The sequence below is a fragment of the Zingiber officinale genome, chromosome 6A, assembly GCF_018446385.1.
Source record: "Zingiber officinale cultivar Zhangliang chromosome 6A, Zo_v1.1, whole genome shotgun sequence".
Lineage (NCBI taxonomy): Eukaryota > Viridiplantae > Streptophyta > Magnoliopsida > Zingiberales > Zingiberaceae > Zingiber > Zingiber officinale.
Window position 1 is genome coordinate 69975858 of NC_055997.1, and position 23615 is coordinate 69999472.

The 23615-nt window shown below is 34.7% G+C and overlaps 1 protein-coding gene and 1 long non-coding RNA gene across 2 annotated transcripts; one reads left to right on the forward strand and one right to left on the reverse strand.

The window, feature by feature from the left end:
- The first annotated feature begins 14981 nt into the window (after window positions 1–14981).
- On the forward strand, window positions 14982–15302 carry LOC121994899. Its single transcript, XM_042548784.1, has one exon. The coding sequence runs from the start codon at window positions 14982–14984 to the stop codon at window positions 15300–15302; it is 321 nt and encodes a 106-aa protein (XP_042404718.1).
- A 1192-nt stretch (window positions 15303–16494) lies between these two features.
- Window positions 16495–17314, reverse strand: LOC121994047. Its single transcript, XR_006115559.1, has 2 exons — window positions 17147–17314; window positions 16495–16674 (listed from the first exon to the last, which is right to left on the reverse strand). It is a non-coding gene; the product is annotated as an uncharacterized LOC121994047 (long non-coding RNA).
- Window positions 17315–23615: the final 6301 nt, after the last annotated feature.

Below are 23615 nucleotides of genomic sequence, written 5' to 3' on the forward strand. Positions count from 1 at the left end.
CCATCAGTAATAACACAGATACATAACTTGATTGAAGAGGTTACCCATTTGAAAGACATAATATTGGAAAGAGATCAGGAAATGAGAGAAATAAGCTGACAATAAGACTTTATTATGCGATATATTCAGTTAGGCTCTACTCTAAGTCAGAATCCTCTCAGTTCTGGTCATGATGGTGGTGGTGATGGTTCTATATCAATTTGTTTTGTATGAATGTTATTTGTCTTGTAATTACTATTATTTGATTGAGTTTGTTTTTTTTGGATTTTTTTATTAGTACTATTAATTTGTTTCGAACAAGGTTTGTATGGGCAATGAAGGTGGTGGTAATTGTAAATCCATGTTTGAGGAAGTAAGTTTTTATATATTAAGTTTTGTGTTAGGATTTTTTTGCATGTTATGCCATGTTGTAATTGCTTATGTGTTTTGATCTTACTTTGATACTTTGCATGTCATGTCATGTTCTGTATGTTTATGGCTTGCCTACTACTAATCCATGCAATATTAGCTATATGTTTCGATGATTTTATTATATGTCATGGAACATTTGATATATGTATTTCTGATTACATGACTTATACACTTTTTGTTTGCTATTATGTTTAATTACAAGTTTCATGTATGCACATGGTTCATGCAATTGAGGATTGAGGATGAATGACATCTTTTGTAATCCAGGTTAGAACCTTGATTACATCCTACCAAAATTACAAGATTAACTTGTTTATGTATCAAAACACATAGATACAAGTGATATGTTATGATGATAAATTAAGTTTTATTTGTTGACACATTGATACAATTGATAAGTTAGACATAAATGATATTTTTAATTTGTTTGTTTTATGATGCTGGAAAAGAAGAAAACTAGAAGGAAAAAGAAGTATTTGCCCAGGTAGGAGAGGACAATGATTTATATTTGTATGTTTTCATCCTTTTGATACCGTTTATTATGAAAATTATTGCACTATTTATGGATCTTTTGTATGATATGTTTGTTTTTGTATGATTTCATTTTGGATAGGGACTTGTATGAATTGTGTTGGATTGAATATGAATATGACTTGTTTGAATGAATTGTGTATATAAGATGTGTTGGATTGTTTAATTGTTGTGTAGGATGTGTTGGATTGATTATTGTCATATGAATTGTTGGATTATTATTGTTGTGTTTGAATATTATTTGTATCTACGATAAAATACAGAAATGGGTAGGGGTAGTGAAAAAAATGTGTATTTTGCAATGAATTTTGCGATGAAACTGTTTGCCACAAACCTATCGTAATTTTATATTGTGTATCATAATTCTGTGACAACAAAGTTTTTTGCTACAAACTTTCTGATGAAAAATAGATTTCATCACAGATTCTGCGACAAAAACCTATTTCATCACAGATTTTGCGATGAAAACTATTTTCATCATAGAATTTATAATTTCTCCTACACAATTTTGCAAAAACTACAGCTACGAATAAAATTTCCGTCACAGATTTTTTGAATTTACAAATTTGTAACGAATCTTTATTTGTCCCAACTTTGCGATGAACGTTTGTTCGTCGCACATTTGTGACGAATATTCCTTTTTATTGCAGATTTGGGATTATGAAATTCTACGATGAATTCTTTTTTGTCATGAAATGATAATGAATTTTACAATGAAAAAAATTCATTCATTGTATATTTTGTGATGAATTTTCATCGTAATTTAATTTGAAATCATGAAATTTTACAATAAATTTTTTGTCGTTGCAAATTTACAACGAATTTTGTGACAAAATATATTTGTCGCAAATTTTATGACGAATATACATTATTTCGTCACAGAATTTGACGACGACTTATTTGCAATAAAATTTTTTTAGTTACAGATTTCATTGCAAATTAATTTTGTGACAATTTTTTTTAATTCATCAAAAAATTCATCGTAATTTTTTTTTAGTGTTCAAAATTCTCAAATCATTACTTTATTCAATAGTTAAATGTTTTCCATGACATTCAAAATAAAGTTTTCACCTCGCGAAACAATTCCTTAGATAATTAAATTGGCTTAAATTAACCATAAATTTCTTGCAGTTATAACTCATGTATTTTATTTTTTTATAAGTGATAAAGAAAAGTTTTGATTAAGAAAGTAATTATGTATACACACTGATAATTAGATTATGTCCCGTAACAATATTTCTTTCTTAATATTTTTAGATAAATTATTCAATAAAAAAATATTATGATAAAGTAATGTTGCACTTAGAATTACATGCAATATGAAAAAAAAATCCAATCATTTGAGTTTCTTAAATAAAAACAGTCTGTCATTAAAAAAATTATCAAAAATAAAATAAAATTAGTATTATCGATGAATTTCTTACATTTACATCTTGAAAATTAATTACAGGTTGCATAAATAAGCAAATAATGAATAAAAATCTTATTTTTTTTACCATCTCTAAACCTGTTATATCCCCTTTTTTAAAACCAAAATAATAAATGCATGTATATGTATACCGTTAAAAAAATTACTAGTTTGTATGTTATGGAAAGTTGACTACTAGATTCAATAAATTATCGTTAAAAAATTAACAAGAACAAATAAATTCTCATAATTGATAATTTTGTATTCTTTTCTTCAATTTAAGATTATTTAGATTTCAGTAGTTACCAATATTTATATATTTAACATATTACATTTAAACAACAGGTCACTTCAAAATTCTCAAATCATTACTTTATCCAATAATTAAAATTTTCATTCAAAATAAAATTTTCACATCGGTTGGCATTCCTTAGATAATTAAAATTACTTAAATTAACCATAAATTTCTTGCAGTTATAACTTACATATTTTTTATAAATGATAAAAAAAATTGATTGAGAAAGTAATTATAATTTCTTTTACTACTTATAGCGATGATGCCCCCTAACAATATTTCTATCTTAAAAATATTTAGATAAATTATTCAATAAAAAATATTGTCAATCATAAAGTGATTTTGAACTTAGAATTCCTATTTCTTGAAAAAAATATTTTTAAATGCTATGCAAAAAATTCCATCAATATTTAGTAATAATTTGGGTTTCTTAAATAAAAACACAATTTCATTAAAAAAAATTACCAAGAATAAATAAACTCTCATAATTGATAATTATGTAATGTTTTTTCTTCAATTGAGGATTATTTAGGTTCCAATAATTACCAATATTTATACAATAAGTCTCTTCAATTCTAAGCCAGTAATAATTTTGGTTCCAATAATTAACATATTATTGCGTTTGTATTTAGGATTATTTAGGTTCCAATTAACATATTATATTTAAACAATAAGTCTCTTCAAAATTCTAAACCAGTAATAATTTATTGTTTTCCAATAATTAAAATTTTTCCATATCATTTAAAATAAAATTTTCACCTCATTTAGGTTAAAAAAATCACGACACTCAATATATTAGTTTAAAGTTAAGGATGAGGATATATTTATGATCAGAAGAAAATTAGAAACTCATAGACTATTCTTTCACAAAATCATGACATATGTAGTCTATATTTTAAATTTTAGACACATATCCAAACATGCGTTTAACGTTAACATGCTTAATTAGTAAACTATCTATGTTTCACTAAATATGGAAATAAAGATATTAGAATTTTATGAAATAATTTTTTATAGGTTTCTAATTTTCTCTTGATCATTGAAATATCCTCATCCATAATTTTGACCTAATATGTTGAGTATGATGATTTTTTAAAATGTATTAGGTGGTTAAAAAATTATCATACTCAATATATTAGGTTAAAATTCTAGATTATGATATTTTTTTAATTAGGAGAAAAATACAAACGCATAGAAACTTGTTTCATAAAACTTGTTTCATAAAATTCTGAAATCCCTAGGTCTATATTTAGAGCAAGTTAAAATTCTGGATTATGATATTTTTATGATTAGGAGAAAAATACAAACATATAGAAATTTATTTCATAAAATTTTGAAATCTCTAGGTCTATATTTAGAGCCTCCGATTCATTTTTATTTTCTTATTTATTTATTTTATTTTGGGACGAATCCTGGATTCGTCCTAGATTTTGGGACGAATTCCTGGATTCGTCCCAGATTATTTTTAAAAAAAAGAAAAATCATTCAGAAGCCCTAAATATTGATCTAAATATCTTAGAATTTTATGAAACAAGTTTCTATCCATTCGGATTTTTCTCCTGATCATAAAAATATCCTAATCTAGAATTTTAACCTAATATATTGAGTGTGATAATTTTTTACCATGAATTAGGTCACCACACTAATATATTAAGTCAAAATTATAAATGAGGATATTTTTGTGATAAGGAGAATGATACGAACATATAGAAACTTGTTTCATAAAATTCTGGCGTCTCTAGTCCATATTTGAGACTTTCGATTGTTATTTTCTTTTTTTTTAATTTTTTATTTTTGGGACAAATCCATGGATTCGTCCCCAAATCTGGGACGAAACCTGGATTCGTCCCAGAATATAAAATTTTTTAGAAAAAAAGAAAACAAAAATTGGAAAACTTACATATGGATCTATAGACATTGAAATTCTTTGAAACAAGTTTTTATCGTTCTCCTGATCGTAAAAATGTCATCATTTATAATTTTGACCTAATTTATTGAGTGTGGCGATTTTTTAACCCGAATTACATCAAATTTGGATTAAAAAAATCACCACACTTAAAATAGAAGGTCAAAATTATGGATGAGGATATTTTTACGATCAAGAGAATGATACGAACACATAGAAACCTGTCTCATGAAATTCCAATGTTTCTAGGTCCATATTTATGGCTTCCGATTAGTTTTTATTTTTTTTTTAAAAAAAAAATTCAATTCTGGAACAAATCTAGGATTCGTCCCAGAATTAGGGATGAATCCATAGATTAGTTCCAAAAATCTAAGATGAATTCTGAATTCGTCTCGAAATCTGGGACGAATCCTAGATTCGTCATATAATATAAAAATTTTTAAAAAAAGATAAATAAAATTGGAAGGCTCAAATATGGATCTAGACATATAGGAATTCTACGAAATAAGTTTCTATATGTTCATATCATTCTCCTAATCGTAAAAATGCCCTTATTTATAATTTTGACATAATTTATTGAGTGTGGCAATTTTTTAACCTGAATTACATCAAATTTGAATTAAAAATTCATCACACTCAAAATATTAGGTCAAAATTATGGATAAGGATATTTTTACGATCAGGAGAATGATACGAACACATAGAAACTTGTTTCATGAAATTCTGATGTCTATAGGTCCATATTTAAGGCTTCCGATTATTATTTTTTTTAAAAAATTTTTGATTATGGGACGAATTCAGGATTTGTCCTAAAATTGGAGACGAATCCATGGATTCGTCTCTTATAATTTTTTTTAATCTTTTTCCAATCTGGGACGAACTCTGAATTCGTCCCAGATTTTGGGACGAATCCTCGATTCTTTTCAAAATCTGGGACGAATCCTGGATTCTTCCTAGAATCTGGGACGAATTTTGCGACGAAAATAGTTTTCGTTGGGAATTTGCGACGAAAATATTTTGTTACAGATTTCGTTGCTAATTTGGGTCGAATTTTATTTTTATCACCAAACTTGTTGTAATTTTGGGATGAAAAATATTCATCCCAAATTTTCGTCCTTAAATCATTTTTTTTAGTGTCGGCACGCAATCATTTAAGCAGATAATTAAACTGGCTTAAATTATCCATAAATTTCTTACATCTATATCTTGAAAATTAATTATAGCTTGCATAAGTTAGCTAATCATGAATAAAAATCTTATTTTTTTTACCATCTCTAAACCTATTATTTCCCCCTTTTTTAAAAGTCAAACCAATAAATGCATGTACATTTCCAATTTTAACCGGGAATTCTCTATTTATTAGCATTCTTTTTAGCAGATTTTTTTTTACTTTTAAAAATGTTTGTGGATTTGATTACTCCACATGAAGATGAATCACAGGGGAGAATCATAAGTTCTAATTTTATTGACTCTTTGTGCTCTTCTGTATCATTCAGTAGCTGCAGATACATGGCATTTGTCTGAAGTAGAAGAGAGAGAGTTGGAGATACAACTCAAATCCTTGAACAAGCCTTATGTCAAATCTTTCAAGGCAAGCCACACCATCTTCACATTTTTAAATATGTTTAATCTTTCTTTCCTATAAATCCTTTTTTTTATCGCTATACTTACTTTTTTTTTTAACTTAATGATACAGGATGAGTATGGGATCATATTTGACTGTGTGAATATTTACAAACAACCAGCTTTCGATCACCTTTTGCTTAAAAACCACACTCTTCAGGCTTATATACACACACAGATTAAATCTACGTCATTTCCAAAGAGCATGAAGAATAATCCATCTTCGAAAATCCTAAAGCTGCCAAGACGTTGTCCTCTGGGCACTGTTCCTATCAGAAGAACTACAAAAGAAGATTTGATTAGAGCAAAGCAAATCCAACAAACCCAACTCACAAATCTGCAAGATACTAATGTTCCAACTAAAGCTTATGTAAATATAAAGAACTATATCCTTGCAAGGGTTTAATTAATGTTCTTCTCTGAATTAATCTGCAGTCTGCTGGAGTGACATTTTCGACTAGGAATGGACCAGCAATGTTCTATGGAATATCAGCTGATTTGGATGTTTATCAGCTTTCCGGTATATCGGATGATCAAATAAGCTCAACACAAATCATTGTCAGTAAAGGAGAAACAGGCCCTATGGCATACCACAATGTCTTACAAGCTGGGTTTCATGTGGGTAGTATTAATCACAAATAGTTGAATCTCATGGCTTCTTGTTGCATTCAACACAATGTACAGGTATTATGATCACTTGTACAGGTTAATCACGCAGTTGAAGGAGACAGCTTTACTCACTTCTTCGCTCATCGGACTGTGAGTTTTGGTACCTTTCATTCTTCATCGATTAACTATAGTTCATGATCATAACTTGATTTTGTCTTTGTGGCCTTGTGGGGGATGCATACACTACAAAAATACATGAGTTTAACGACGGGAGTACCGACGGAATCTTAACTCCGTCGGCATATACCGACTGAATATAATTCTGTCGGTAAGTACCGACGGGGTTTAGGTCCGTCGGTAATCACCGACGGAATTAAGAATTCCGTCGGTGATTACCGACGGAATTAAGATTTCCGTCGGTGATTACCGACGGCATTCTTAATTCCGTCGGTGATTACCGACGGAATTCTTAATTCCGTCGGCGAGTAGCATAAAATCGCCGTTAGAATTTTTGAGAATTTCCGACGGACTTATTATTCCGTCGGTAAAGAGGCGGGTCCGGGTGTAAATAATACCGACGGAATAATATTCCGTCGGTAATTAACGGGTTTAGGGTTATATTATACCGACGGATATATGATTCCGTCGGGAAATTTCCCCGTACCCGTTTCCTCTGCGTTCGCTAAACCTTGCCCGCTAACTTAGCAGAAATCACCGACGGAAATAATCATTCCGTCGGTGATTACCGACGGAAGTCTATTTCCGTCGGTGATTACCGACGGAAGTATAATTCCGTCGGTAAATCTCGATTTAGGGCACAGAATTCCCTTTCCTCTTCGCGCGATCTTTCCCTCAGCGGCGGCGGCGATTTTCCAGCGGCTCTTCGAGCGATCTCGGCGGCTCTTCGAGCGATCTCGGCGGCGCCCTTTCCTCCCGTGCACACCGTTCCGGCGATCTCTCAGGTATGATCTTCTATTCTCCTCTCTCGTTTGTGTTTTCACACGCCGGCAGCCGCGCCCTGCTCGCTGATCGCTGCCGGCGGCCTGTTGACGGTCGGCAGATTGCTTGCGCCCGGCGGCCTGCTCGAGGCCGGCAGGGGCCCTGCGGCTGGCGGGCTGCTCGCGGCCGCCGGCCTGCTTGGGGGTTCCTGTGGTGCTCTAGGTCGGCGGCCAATGGGGTGCTCTAGGCCGGCGGCCAGTGGGCTGCTCGCGGGCAGCGGCCTGCTCTCGGCCGCCGGCCTGCTCGCGGCCGCCGGCCAGCGGGCAGCGGCCTGCTCGCGGCCGCCGGCCTGCTCGCAGCTAGCGGGCTGCTCTTGGCCGCCGGCCTGCTCGCAATTGTAGCGGTGCTTTGTTACTGTTCGTAGCTGAGCACAATGTAAACCCTAGAAAATTTAAGTGTTGTGACATATTTTGATCAATTTCGCTATTGTACTTGCATAAAATGTAGTTTGATCGATGCTTCTCATATATGTATGATTATTTCATTTGATAATGCTATAAGGAACAACATGTTTATAATAGTTTCATTTAATTGTTCTAGTGTAGAGGTGATTTATGGTAATATGATATGATGATTGTGAGATGAAATTGTGCACATAATTCTTTATTTAAACTTATTTCAAGTGATACAACAAGTTTAATAATGTTTCAATTTATATTCTCTTTAGGTTATACCAATGTATATGAACAAAGCTTGGATGTACAATCGATTAGACAATGGTTTTATCAGAGATGATTTTATTGCTGAAGTTGAACAGTTTGTGATTTTTGCTAAAAGTCATCCAGAATGTATGAATGGTTCTGAGTTACGGTGTCCGTGTAATCATAAAAAATGTCAAAATAGAGCATTTCGTGATGAGGATACCGTAAAAATGCACATATGTAGAAATGGATTTGTGCCAAATTACTACAATTGGTATTGCCACGGAGAGCCTTATATATATGAACCAATTGGGTCATCTGGTGGTTCGTATTCTGGGACTACTGTTACAGCTCCTGAAGCATCAAATAATATTGATATTTCAATGCAATCAATGGTTCAAGATGCAATGAATGCAGTTGATTATTCGAATATAGATGAAATACCAACCCCTGAATATCAGCAACTATATGAAATGTTAAAGGCTAGTGAAAGAGAAGTGTGGGAAGGCATTCCTTCTGGTCATTCACAACTATCAGCTACAGCAAGGTTATTGAATATGAAAGCAGAACATCATTTCTCAGAAAGATGTTACGATGACATTTGTCAATTGATGTCAGAGTTGCTCCCTACTGATAACATAATGACTGATAGCTTCTATGAAACAAAGAAATTGATCAGAGGTTTAGGTTTGCCTGTAGAGAAAATTGATTGTTGTATAAACAACTGCATGATATTTTGGAATGAAGACAGTGATTTGAATGAATGTAAAATCTGTACTCACCCTCGTTTTAAGCATCGTAATCGCATACCAGGGAAGAAGAAGAAAAATATTGCTTGGAAAGTAATGTATTATTTTCCGTTAACTGCTAGACTTCAACGCTTGTATGCATCTGCTGCTACAGCTAACCACATGGTGTGGCATCATGAGCATGAGCATGAGCATGAGCATGAAGAAGGTATAATGTGTCATCCTTGTGATTCTCCTGCATGGAAACATCTTGATAATGTGTTTCCCTCCTTTGCAATGGAACCACGAAATGTGAGATTGGGACTTTCTGCAGATGGATTTCAACCATTTGGTCAGTCGGGACAACAATATTCATCTTGGCCAGTTATATTAACACCGTACAATTTACCACCATGGATGTGCATGAAAGATGAGTTTATGTTTCTTACCGTGCTTATTCCTGGTCCAGCCAATCCAAAAGATAAGATAGATGTTTTCTTGCAACCTCTAATTGCCGAGCTTAATGATTATGGAATGTAGGCTCGGTTACTTATGATATTGCAAGTAAAACTAATTTTACATTGCATGCGGCCTTATTATGGACGATCAGTGATTTTCCAGCATACTCAATGTTGTCGGGATGGAGCACGGCTGGTAAATTAGCATGCCCACATTGCATGACAGAGTCCGATGCATTTTCATTACCTTGCAGTGGGAAGATATCTTGGTTTGATAATCATCGTAAATTTCTACCACTGGATCACCCTTTTAGGCGAAATAAGAAAAATTTTCTAAAGAATGTTGTAGTCAGAAAACCTCCCCCAGCAGTCCATGCTTCAGGTGAAGAAATCATTGAACAAATAGATAGTTATGGATTCCTCCCAGTATCTCAGCCTAATTCTGATGAGATAAATAAGTATCTTGTGAGGACGAGCAAGTGTGGTTGGAAGAAAAGGAGCATATTCTGGGAGTTGCCTTATTGGAAGTATCTACTCATTCGACACAATATAGATGTGATGCATGTCGAGAAAAATTTCTTTGATAATATCTTCAACACTGTGATGAATGTACTTGGAAGAACTAAGGACACTGCAAAATCACGTGAAGAATTAAAAGAACTAGTCAACAGACCAGAGTTGCATCAGAATGAAACAACTAATAAGTTTCCAAAAGCTTGTTATACATTGGACAAAGATGGTAAACAAGCTTTATGTAGTTGGTTAAAAGAAATCAAATTTCCAGATGGATATGCTTTGAATATGGCTCGATGCGTTGACATGAACAAATTAAAGATGTTTGGAATGAAGAGTCATGACTGTCATGTGTTCATGCAAAGACTTATTCCAATAGCTTTTCATGATTTACTTCCCAATAATGTTTGGCAAGCACTTACAGAGTTGAGTCTTTTTTTCAGAGATTTGACAGCGAGGTGTATTATGATGGTTGATATGATTCAGCTAGAGACTGACATTCCTCTCAGACTTTGTAAGTTGGAGTGCATATTTCCACCAAGTTTTTTTGATTCAATGGAACATCTACCGGTACATTTACCATATGAGGCACGAATAGCTGGTCCTGTGCAATACAGATGGATGTACTCATTTAAAAGGTTTTTGAGAAAATTAAAAAATAATGTTCGTAATAAAGCAAGAGTTGAAGGGTCAATATGTAATGCTTATCTGGTGGAGGAAGCATCTTCTTTCTGCTCTTATTATTTTGCTGATAATGTTAAAACCAGACACCGCAAATGTCTTAGAAATTCCGATGATACTCAGAATATAGATCCATCGATGCTTTCTATTTTCAAATTTTCTGGTAAACCAATGGGTGCATCTGTTTCTAGATGGTTAACTCAACAAGAATACCATGCTGCAAGAACATACATACTCTTAAACTGTGATGAGGTCAAACCCTACATAAAGTAAGTTAACTTCTCTAATCAAGCTTTTATTTCGTTGTAGTTAATTGCTTGATATCCTAATTTTCTTATAATTATCTTTTTTCAAAGCTTGTATGAGCAACAATTACATCTTCAAAATCCATCAATAACTGCAAGTGAGGTTGCTGAAAAGTTAGAGACCGAATTTGCATTATGGTTTCAAATATATGTGAGTTAGAGAAATTTTCATAATTATTTATTTATAAAAATTTGGTCCTAATTTTTCGTATTACTATTTTGATAGGTGAAAGACCGAAGAATATCTAATGTACAAGATGATAGAATATTGAATCTTGCATCTGGACCCCTACGCCAAATAATGGTCTATTCGGGTTACTATGTTAATGGTCTCAAATTCCATGTGAGACAACGAGATTCGCAGAGATTAACTTTTAATTTCGTGTCTGCGTTAAAGGATCTATCGACACCAATAACACTGAGTTTGATTACTATGGTAGACTTGAGGAAATTATAGAGGTTGAGTATCCTGCATTACCGATAAAAAGGTGTGTGTTGTTCAAATGTTCATGGTATGATCCAACCCCAAGAACAGGTACCAGAATACATCCAAATTATAATTTAGTAGAGGTTAATGCAAATAGAAGGTTCAATAAGTTTGAACCTTTCATTTTTGCAATACAAGCGGGTCAGGTGGTTTATCTTGAATATCCTACGAAGAGAAGAAGAACTAGTGAATGGTTGTCTGTTTGTCGATTGAAGTCTCGTTCAACCATAGAAATGCCGAACACTATTACTGCTCAAAACCATGATGCATTTCAGAATGACGAAGTAGAGAGACATTCAGTTGATTCACAAATCCAATCTACATCACAATTACTTGTAGATGGTAATGCCACTGACGAGGATATAGATGATGGAGAGAAATCCAGCAGTGAGGATTTTGTTGAACTAACAGAGTCTAGCGACGACGACCTACAAACTGTTAATGTTGAGTAGAAATGCTTCCAGAGTCTAGCATTGATTAAATTTTAGCATTATTATTCATCTAGTAAGTTATGCTTTAATCATGTTTTTTTGCTTATTTATCATGTTATTAAAGATTTATTATGATGTGTGCTAATATGGTTTTTGTAGATATAAGGTATCATGGCAGATCTTCCAGCACCACTCCGTGGATCCACCGTACTTAGGGTTGTTGGAGAGTCGTAAGTATTTTTTTTATTATTAGTAATTCAAGTTCTTTATTTATAACATATATCTTATGTCTTAATATTGCTTATATGTAGGTTTACTCCCGACGGCCATCGAGTATCCACCTATATCACACGGAAATTTAAGGAAAGAGTCTGCATATCTGGGACTACATGGAGACATGTAGATGCTGGAACTAAGGATTTCTATTATCAAGAATTTGTGGTAAGTAAATTGAATATGTACATTATATTTATCCTTTAATATTCTAAAATTTTATTTTTAAATTGCAGAAAAAATATACATGGGAGGAGGGATACGAGGTAGAATTTGCAAAAACTTGGAATATTTATTGTGCCAAGTTGTACAAAGACCTATTATACTATGTGAGAAAGGATGGCACACGGCCTGCTTATGTATCCGAGGAGATTTGGAGTGCATGGACGACCACTTGGTCTGCAGAAAGATGGCAAACAAATGCTCTAAAAGCTCGAGCGAATAGGAATACAGAGCCAGGTGGTCCGAGTACTGGATCTGCTCGACATACATCAGGATCTCGTTCCATTGTTGAGCACGCTATGGATCTGGTGATTTTAATTTAAAGTTATATAAATTAAATTTTTATTTATTAATGAACTTGTATAATTTTAGTCAAATTTGTTTGTGCATGCAGGAGCGTTCTTTAGAAAGACAACCCACTTGCTTGGAGATCTTTCTCAAAACTCACAAGAGAAAGGATAACACATATATTGATGATCGATCAAAGAACATTGGGGTTTGAATTAATTTATATTTAATCTTTAATAATGATTAATTAGCTTTACTAATTGTGTATAATATATAAATTGTATATTTTTTCTACACAGGAGGAAATGACAAGCAGGGTTGCTCAGGCATCTCAGCCACCAATAGAGGGAGGGGAGTCACAGGATCTATCCACCCAGGATATAAATGAAATTTATTATGATGTTGTGGGTGGAAGGACAAAGAACTCCTCCCTCTACGGCCTTGGTTCCCAGGCGAAGGTGGTATTTGATCGCTTGAGGACTCCTAGGGGTCGTGCGAGTTCCTCTTCTTCTTCTTCTGAGGTGGAGTCATTAAGAAAAGAAAACCAAGACTTGAAGACTCAGATGACTACCATGGATCAGAAGTGGGAGAAGAAGTGGGCTGCACAGGAGCAGACATTGGCCCAGATGCAAGCAATCATTGCACGATGGGACCCATCACAGCAGCCCCAGTCAGAGGAGACCCCAGACCCATCAGACCCAGACCCCGCTGATGATTAGATTTTGTTGAGGTATGTTTATCTATAACTTGATTTTTTTTATATTTTTTTAGATATTCATTAAGTCAAATATATTTATTGTATATTATTAGATACTTATCTTAAAGTGTTTTACATTTTTCAGGAGTTCATACTGATACATTCACCATCACCACTATTATTGGTTATCCAAAATATAATCCAGGTATTTTTTTTTTACAAGTAAAATTAGTCATATATAACAATGTTTGAGTTATATTACATTTGCATCGAGTTATTCTAATCATAATCTATTGTATTTGACTTTTACAGGATTATATTCGGATATATGTATAAGTGATGTATCATGGTATGTATTTTGGATATTTTGTATTTGTCGTTCACTTGTATAAATTTAGATATTTTTGATTGTGAGAACTTGATACTTAGATTTTATTATAGTTTGGAGATTTTCTATTTGTCGTTCAGTTATGTTTATATTTTTGTTGTATGTTGTATTTTGGAGATTGTGGATTGATTTATATTGTGATATTGTTAATATATTGTGTGGATTGTGTTTGTGATACCATCGATTGTGATGGTTTGTATTTGTATTAAATTTGTATATGGGAAACTAGCAAAACAGGGGCTGGATTTTAAAATTTTTCCAGATTTTTACCGACGGAATTATAACTTCCGTCGGTAACTTATCGAAAAAATCACAGGTTTTCTTCGATATAATACCGACGGAATAACTAATTCCGTCGGTAAACACCCGACGGAAACATATTTTCCGTCGGCAAACACCGACGGAATAGCCTTTTCCGTCGGCAAACACCGACGGAAACCCTAATTCCGTCGGTATAATTCCGACGGAAAAGGCTATTCCGTCGGTGTTTACCGACGGAAAAACTGATTCCGTCGGTGTTTACCGACGGAAAACCTTATTCCGTCGGTGTTTACCGACGGAATTAGTTATTCCGTCGGTAGTCTCCGTTGACCGCCATTTGTTTTTTTACCGACGGGTAAGAATCTCAGTCGGTAATATACCGACGGAAATATATATTCAGTCGGTAATTACCGACGGATGTATTTTTCCGTCGGTAAAGTTATTGCCGACCAAAATTATTCCGACATCAGAAATTCCGTCGGCATTCCGTCGGTAATCTCATATACCGACGGAATACCGACGGAAAATTCAGTCGGTAATAATGGTAATTTTTGTAGTGATATATTTAGTCAGATGGGAATCAGAAAACTGGTTGCTTCAACTTTCTTTGCCCTGGATTCATCCAAACAACTGAAAGGTTGTCTCCAGGCCAAGTTTACACTCTGAGCGCCTTGAACCTCAATATATTTAGGGTAACAAAATCAAATTGAACTCACGGTTCTTTCACTTTTGATGGTTTGGAAGAAAGGTCGCTGCTTGTAAGATCGATGGATCATGCAAGTTTTTTTTGGTTTTTTTTTTCTAGGATTGACATTCGTTGAACTGCATGCTCTACAATGGCGAAGAACCGATTGGCTACTGGCCGAGGGAGCTCTTCAATAACATGGAAGATTCTTCTCAGATTCAACTGAGTGCAACTGTTAGCTCTCCTATCGATAAGCCTAGTCTTCCGACGGGCAATGGGCAACTTGGTGGAGCATCTTTTAGGAGGATCACCATTACGGATGGGCAGTCTATTCCATACCCAAAATCCGTCTACAATGCAGTAACATTCAATGATCTCGACAAACCCTTTTATGATGCCGAATACAATGGAGATTGCTGCTTGTTTTACGGTGGCCCGGGAGGATGGAGGCCACCGACATAATGATTCAAATCACTTGGCGCTCTAAGGAGATGCACATTTTTGTTTGCATTATAAATGTTTTCTTTTCAGCTATCCAGTTTAGCTCCTTTGATTTGAATAATTCTGTGGCACCGTGATGTGATGTGATGCAATCTCAGGGTTTAATTACTCATTAGAACAATTTTTTTTATTGAATTTGAATTGTAACAAATAAAAGGAATTGATTTCTAGTTTCAAGTTTATTTTTGATGCTGCGGAAATTTCTACCTCGTTGGAAATTGTTGATGTAGTTTCCTTCCACAATGTGACAAGATTTGCATGGATTAACACGAGTTACACTACAAAAAATAAAGGCTTCTGGGACAAATTTTGGGACGAATTTGAAAAAAAAAAATTCGTTGCAAAATATTTAGGGACAAAATTTGGGACGAAAATATTTTCGTCCCAAAATTATTGATGCCAACTTTTGGAACAAATATTTGTTCGTTGGAAATTTGGCAACGAATTTGGGGACAAAATTGGCGACGAATAATATTTTCGTCCCCAAATTCGTTGCCAATTTTGTAACAAAAAACTCTATTTGTCCCAAAATACTATACAATTTTGCAACGAAAATTTATTTTGTTGCAAACTTAGCAACGAATTTAGGGACGAATTCGGGGATGAATTTAATTCTGTTGCCAAATCTGTCCCAAATTTGGCAACAAATTATATTTTCGTTGCCAAATTTGTTGCTAATTTTCATGACACATTGCAACGAATATTATTTTTGTTGCAAAATTTACAACGAATTTGGCAACGAAAATACTAATTTCATTTAAAAAATAAATATTCGTTCCAAATTTCGTCCCAAATACTGGAACAAATCCGCAGTTTCGTCCCAAATTCTGGGACGAATCCGCATATTCGTCCCAGAATCTGGGACGAAATTTGGAACAAAAATATTTTTATTGCAAAATTATCAATGGATAAGTTTGGGACAAATTATTTTCGTTGCCAAATTCGTTCCTAAATTAAAAAAAAAATTCCAGCAACTATACATTTCTACAATAAATTCAAATAAATATATATAACAATTTCAAAATAACAAAATATAGACTTTCAACACATCCTAATTAACAATATCACAAATAACACAATATATACATTCAACACATCCTATTTCAGATACATATATTAATAATTAAAATCAAATCACAATACAACAAATTCAAAGTTCTCAACATCTTCTTCAAACGACTCCAAAATATTATACAAGTTCAACACTCAAATATTTATAAAGTCTAATAATCCAAGAAGTTAAACAAGGAGTTAAATTTTAAAAAAAAACTAAGATACATCAACTCATCTTCTTTCTCCACAAAAGCTTTCATCCCCATCAACTCTTCTCTTCCTGCATACAAACAAACGAATAAACTAGATCATGTGTAACCAGAAAGATAATAACTTAAATTCTAACAATCTCACAATTCTAACAGTTTCATTTGTATCAAATTGTTATGATATACCATATTTCACCTTATCAAACAAGTTTTACAAATATTGTATTTCATCAAACATAGAGAGAATGAGATGTATTCTTAAAATTTCTATAATATGAAAATGTCTCAAATGAAGAAAGCACAAACTAATATATGAGCAATTAGTTGATACTAGTCTTTAAGTACTCATAGTTACTTGGTTGTTAGGCAAACTCTAATCATAATTTGGAATTTGAAGTAATAATGCAGTAATAGCAAATTTCAACAAATATATAAAAAGATTGATACCTTTATTTAACTTTTCAAATATAATTGATTTAAAAATAAATAAATATAATTAAAAGTATAACATGTTCAACTACGAGTGTGTTATTTAATACTTACTTTTTTCTCCGATACATATTTCGCCTCACCAATCCTGTTAAAAACAAATTAACAATATTAAATAAAATAAAAATTAGAAAAGTTAACATGGCATGGTTTAATGTATAAAACACTAATTATGAGACAAATAATCATCAGACATAATTAAAATCATGAAATAGCATCACCAACATCATCGTTATCATCGTCGTCATCATCATCATCGTCACGCGGAGGAATCTGACTTAGAGCGGAGCTAAAAATTCCAATATAAGATAAAGTAAATTGCAAATTTGATTCATAAAAAGGAACTTTCAAAAACTTACCATTTTTCTTCAAATAGCTTGTAGAATAAGAGGGAAAAAAATATTAGATGTCACCTCTAATGACCTGTAGGAACAAATACAGTGTATTAACTGATAAAATAAATAAAATTATAACTGAGACAGTATATAAAAAACTCAGTGAGATATAAGTTTGGTAAGTTTGCATATTAAAGATAGGCTAGAATACCACGGGGAAGATCTACAAAAGTGCTTTATGATAAGAGTGTCTCCAACTACACCGAGCGAGACCTGCACAAACAAAATTACAAATTTAGTCAATACCTTAACATAATAAATCATTTGTACTTTTTCACTAACATTTTAGTCTCTCTAAACTTTGTTCTTTTAGCAGCTATAAATGTTATTTTTTTTGCCATGAATGATGATCAATTTCAGTAGACGACTCTTGTTGATAAGCCGAACCCACAAAATCAAGCCAACTATCATTCTACTTAGGAGATAAGATGAGAAATCAGAGGCGTAATTTGATGGAAAGCACAAAATATTCAATGCATGAATAAAAGCTCCACTGATGTTTAGATAGAAATAAAATAGTAATAAAAAAATAAAGAAGAAAGTGTTCCTCTTGTTCATACAATTGACTTTAATATTTATAGGGGATTGCAGCACTAAAGCCTAATAAATTATTGGATCTTAGAGTTGTGGGTCATGTGTGGATCATACCTGATTGAGTTTGCCAAAGTTGAGCCTAATAAATTATTGGATCATACCTAGGTTTAGGATAACAAGGGTCATCCAATGGTCATAGAGATTTGGGATACAAACCTAAGGCTAAGAAGGATGTACCTTCTTATCATAGGGTTCTATATAGTTATGGAACCAACCCTAGGTCAAATGGTCAAGTCAAAAATACTAGGAAGGCTATTCCTAAGAGTGATTTTGCAACAAATGTGACTAAGATTTCTAAGAATTCCAAGAAAGTCACAAAGAAGGTCACAAGGGAAGAAATCCCTAAAGTTGATCTAGAAAATGTGATCAAGGCTTCTAAGAAGCCTAACAAGGTCATTAGGAAGGTATCTAGGGAAGTCATCCCTAATGAATACCTAGAGCATCCAAGGAGCACTAATAGATTTTGGGTTCCTAGGAGCATTTTCTCTACCTCTTAGATGTGTTAGAGAGTGTCAACTCAAATTGAAAGGGTAGTTAACGCAAACATGATAAAGTTGGCACTCTAAGAGTATTTTCAAGATAATTATTAACCTTCAAAAATGAAGTGGATTTTCATTTACTCTTGGGAAGAGTAAGATGTCTCATAATGTGAGAAATTTAAATTTTACAATTAGTTTGGCACATTTGGAAAAATTATAAGAACTACCAAGTTGGGATTGTGGTATGTTCTTAGGAAAGTAAAGGCAATTTAAGCCTTAACTTGAATTGGTTGCTCTTGTGGAAGAATGAAATATGCCAAAAATTTGAGGAATATGCTTAGTTTTTAATTGGCATAAATACATCAAGAGATTAGAGAAATGTCAAAATTGGATTTTGGCATTTTCTTGGAAAATAATGAGCAATCTTGGGTTAAATTTTAATTTAGCTAAGGATTAAGGATACTTGGATAGATAATCTAGGTATTTCTTTTATGCTAATTTGCCATGCTTTATTTGCCCATCATATGCCATGACATCATATTTATTTTTGTATTCATGTTTTATTATGAAAAACACAAAAATACCATGTCATGTCTACATACATCATGTAGTTCTAGGAAATTTTCTTTTTGAAAATTATTTATCTTTGATGTATGCCATAACACATCATGCATTATTTTAAATTCCTTGCAATTAAGGACAAATGATATTTATTAACAAGTAACATCCTTAGTGGATGTTCATAACCTCAAAATGCCTAGGTAGATATGCATGATCCCTAGATTAGGGCAAAACCGAAGTTTACATCTCATTAAGAACTATATGGTGACTTGTATGTGGTTTCGTACATATTAAATACAAGTGAGATGTTAGGATGATGAACAAAAACTCAAGATGTTGATTTAGTGCATTCTTTTGAGTTTTAAGTTCATCAAAACACATAGTTATGTGTTTTCCAATCATTGGGAAAGCTAATGTACAAGTCATGTGCATTGAGCCCAAAGAACATGGTTAGAAATTGGTTTTGAAAATGATTTCAAATATGATTTTGAAAACCTTGGTGAAGACTATCTTTTGATAGTACTCATCATTGAAAAGTTAAATACAAACTAGAAGAAAACACTAAAGTTTTTATAAGTTTTCTATTTTGTGTCAATCTTATAAAATATGAAGTATTTTCGTAGAAAACTATTTTTCCTTGATAGTATATGCCCTAAATAATGTCTACATGAATTTTCATAATTTTTTGAATTTTGTAGAATTTTTGGGGAGTTTCTGAAATTGACTGAAAGTGAATTTTAGCAATTTCAGAACTTCAATCGATCACTCGATCGATTGACGTGCCTCAATCGATTGGGCAATCGATTGAGAAGGCATCTCTCGCGAGCAGAAGCTCGCTGGATCGATCCACCGATCGATCCACGCAGTCTGAATCAATCAGTGGATCGATTCAGCAGGGTTCAATTGATTGGGACCCAACTCCAATCGATTGGGGATGCTAATTTTGGCTGGGAAAGCCTAATTTCAGCATTTTGAACCACCTTTAGTCTAGGTAACCATTCCTAACCCCTCAAAACACATTTGTATACAAAAAGGGGGAGTTTTTCATGATGAAAACAAGGACGGATTGGTTAAGAAAGACTAAGTAGAGGTTTAGGTTGAGGTTTGGTGTCAATATTGAATTTTTGAACCTCAAAAAAAATCTAAATTTGGGTTTCCTAAAGGTTTAGGGATTCCAAGTCATTGTTGGTGCAATGACAGAAGTTACGTGCATGTATTTAGGGGGAGTTACTCTTTAAGGATATGAAAATTTATTTTTCATAAACCTTGGAAGGTGGTTAACCTTCTTTAGCGAAAATGCTCAAGGTTGGGCATTTGAATGTAATGAAGAGTGGATATCTTCATTATTCATAAGGTATATGCTCAAGGATGAGCGTTTAGAATAATGAAGGGTATGAGACCTTCGTTATTATGTTGTGAACAACGAGTGAAGTTGTCAACAACGTTGGGTAACTCTTCAGGGGGAGAGTTTTTGATGTGTGCCAATAGGGGGAGAATGTGTGGTTAAGTTAGGCCTTCATTACCTAAAGAGGGAGTTTGCCCTCTAGAAAAGGAGAATGAAGGAAACCATCATTCTCATATTGGCATGAAAGGAGTTGAGGCTATGGGATTAACCTAACTTACAAGTGGTATTGTCAAACATCAAAAAAGGGGAGATTGTTGGTGCAATATTCCCTATGTCAAGGTTGACCTGGTTGACTGAGCTTGAATTGGTTCAAGCTTGAGTCTTGATGTTTAAGTTTCGATGTTTGACAATACATGGAGACAAGACATGGAGATTGCAGGTGCAATTGTTCATGTGGTGAGATTGTGAAGGAGAGTCAAGTAGGTCAAGGTTGACCGGATACTTGACTGAAAAATCCTAGTGAGTGAAGCTAGGTGAAAGTCCTGGTGAGTGAAGCCAGGCAGAAGGAAAATCCTAGTGAGTGAAGCTAGGTGAAAGTCTCGGTGAGTGAAGCCGGGTTGCTGGAAAATCTTGGTGAGTGGAGCCAGGTGAAAGACCTAGTGAGTGAAGCTAGGCAGTAAGGAAAGTCCTGGTGAGTGAAACCAGGAAAATGAGAAGTCCTAGTGAGTGAAGCTAGGCAGAAGGAAAGTCCTGGTGAGTGAAGTCAGGCACAGGAAATCCAAATGGATCAAGTTTGATCAGACATCTGGTGTTGGGAAGCCCAAGTAGGTCAAAGGGATTGACCGGATACTTGGCACGGGAAATTTAGGTGGATCAAGGTTGATCAGACACTTGGTGAGAGAGACCTAGCAGGTTGAGGATGACTGGATGCTAGGCATGATGTACCAACATGTCATGGTTGATCGGATGTTGGTTTAGGGGACTTTGGACTTGTTTTTGGGCAAAAACAAGGGCTGGATCGATCAGCCGATCGATTGGCACATGCCCAATCGATCGGCCGATCGATTGAGAGAGTCTCCACGATAAACCTCCTCCCAATCGATCAGTGGATCGATTGGGGAGAAGTGTCGCACGAACAGAAAGCCTCCCATTCGATCAGCCGATTGATTGGGAGCCTCCGATCGATCGGGCGATCGATTGGGAGGTGTGATTTCGTACGATAGGCTCTGGATCGATCAGCCGATCAATCCAGGCAATTCCCAAGAATGCAGAGGCACTTTGGATCGATCGACCGATCGATCCAAAGCCTCCCCAATCGATTGGGAGCAATCTAATCGATCGGGATTTGACCGTTGGCGCAGGATATAGCTGTTGGCGAGTGTCTCTCTCGACAGAACTCACGGCTTCCATTTCTGATCTTCACCGCATCTCCACAGCATCTCTCTCAGGTTCAGATCGTCAGTTCTTGAAGGTTCTTGGAGGCTTGTGCTGGTGCACATCCAAGTCAAGAGGCGAGGAAGAAGTTAGGGTTAGGGTTTCGTGTGCAAACTTGTAAGCTTTTGCTTGTATTTTGTTTTCCCTTTCCTTCTTCTTGTACTGAGAGCTTGTAAGGCTTCTCCACCTTCGGTAGTTACCGAAAAGGAGAGTTTTCATAGTGGAGGGTACATGAGTGTGTGGATCCTTGGATTAGTCACCTCTTGAGGTAGATACCAAGTAAATCCTTTGTGTTAGCGTTGTATGTGTTGTTTCTTGTATTTCCGCTGCATATCTTTGAAGAAACAAGCAATGAAGAGCACGAGGATCGCGCCGAGCTATTCACCCCCCTCTAGCTACATATTTGGTCCCAACAAGTGGTATCAGAGCGAGGCCACTTTTCACCGGAATCATCGCCGGAAGGGGCAACAAGGCTAGAGGATGTAGAAGTTGGAGCAAATTCTATCAAGTCAAAGACTTCATCATCAAGCTCAAGTTCAAATGGAATTTCAAGATGGTCTTGGATTCAACACAAGGGTGCCTCCACCATTCACAATGATGAGCTTCGATCTTTGGAGATCAAGGATCGAGAATTTCTTAATGGTGGAGATAGAGCAATGGTTTGCTCTAATGGAAGGCTTCGAAGCTCCAAAGAATTCAAAGGGCAAAATTCTCAAGAGAAGCAAGTGGAGCCAAGACCAAATCCAAAGATGTGAGACCAATGACAAAGTGACCAAGTTTTTGGTAAATTTATTGCCAAGCAACATCTTGGAGAAAATTGGAGATTTTGAAGATGCCAAAGAGCTATGGAGCCAATTGGCCAAGATTCATGAGATCCCCTCCACTGTACCAAGCCAAGAAAAATCCAAAGAGGGTGATTCATTGGAGCAAGACCAAGAGGAGGAGAATTCCGAAGGTGAGAGATGCTCATCTTCCGAAGAAGAAGTCCAAGAAGCTTCATCTTCAAAGGAATGCAATGAAGAGGACAAGGAGAGGGCATACTCCTTGTTCCATGTACAAGATGAAGATGAAGAAGCCTCCACCTCTAGGATTGAGGGGGAGTGTAGATCATTGACACCGGAGCAAGAAGAAGCCTCCACATCCGGGTCAAGAGAAGAAGAAGATGATGTATCCTCCAAAAATCAAGAGACATCAAATGGAGGATCAAGTGTCATCCCTATACATGAAGGTATAAACGTTTCAATTAAAAATAAAAATCATATTATATGTTTGAGTGTAGGGAACATGGGCACTACATGAGCAAGTGCCCCAAATTGGCCAAGAAGAAGGGCCAAGTCGCACTAACGGGCAAGGTGAAGCCCAAGGAGATCATCCCCACAACAAAGAAGAGCAAGGAGCATATTGTGTGTTTCTCTTGCAATCAAAAATGACATTACCGGAGCCAATGTCCTAAGGGGAAGAAGGCGGTCAAGCCTAAGGGAGGAAGCATGAGTCAAGGGGGAGCCTACAAGGTAAAACGAAAGGTATCATTTGTTGAACCTACCCCGTTAAATAATGGTAAAAAGCATGCTAATTCAAATTTTTATCATTTTAATTCTATTTACTACAGAAACAGGAAGATGATAACATTAAGAAAAAACATGTAGCTTTTCATGCTAAAATGACCACACCTAGGTCTAGGAAGGTAGATGAAAATCTAGGCAAGAAAACAAAGA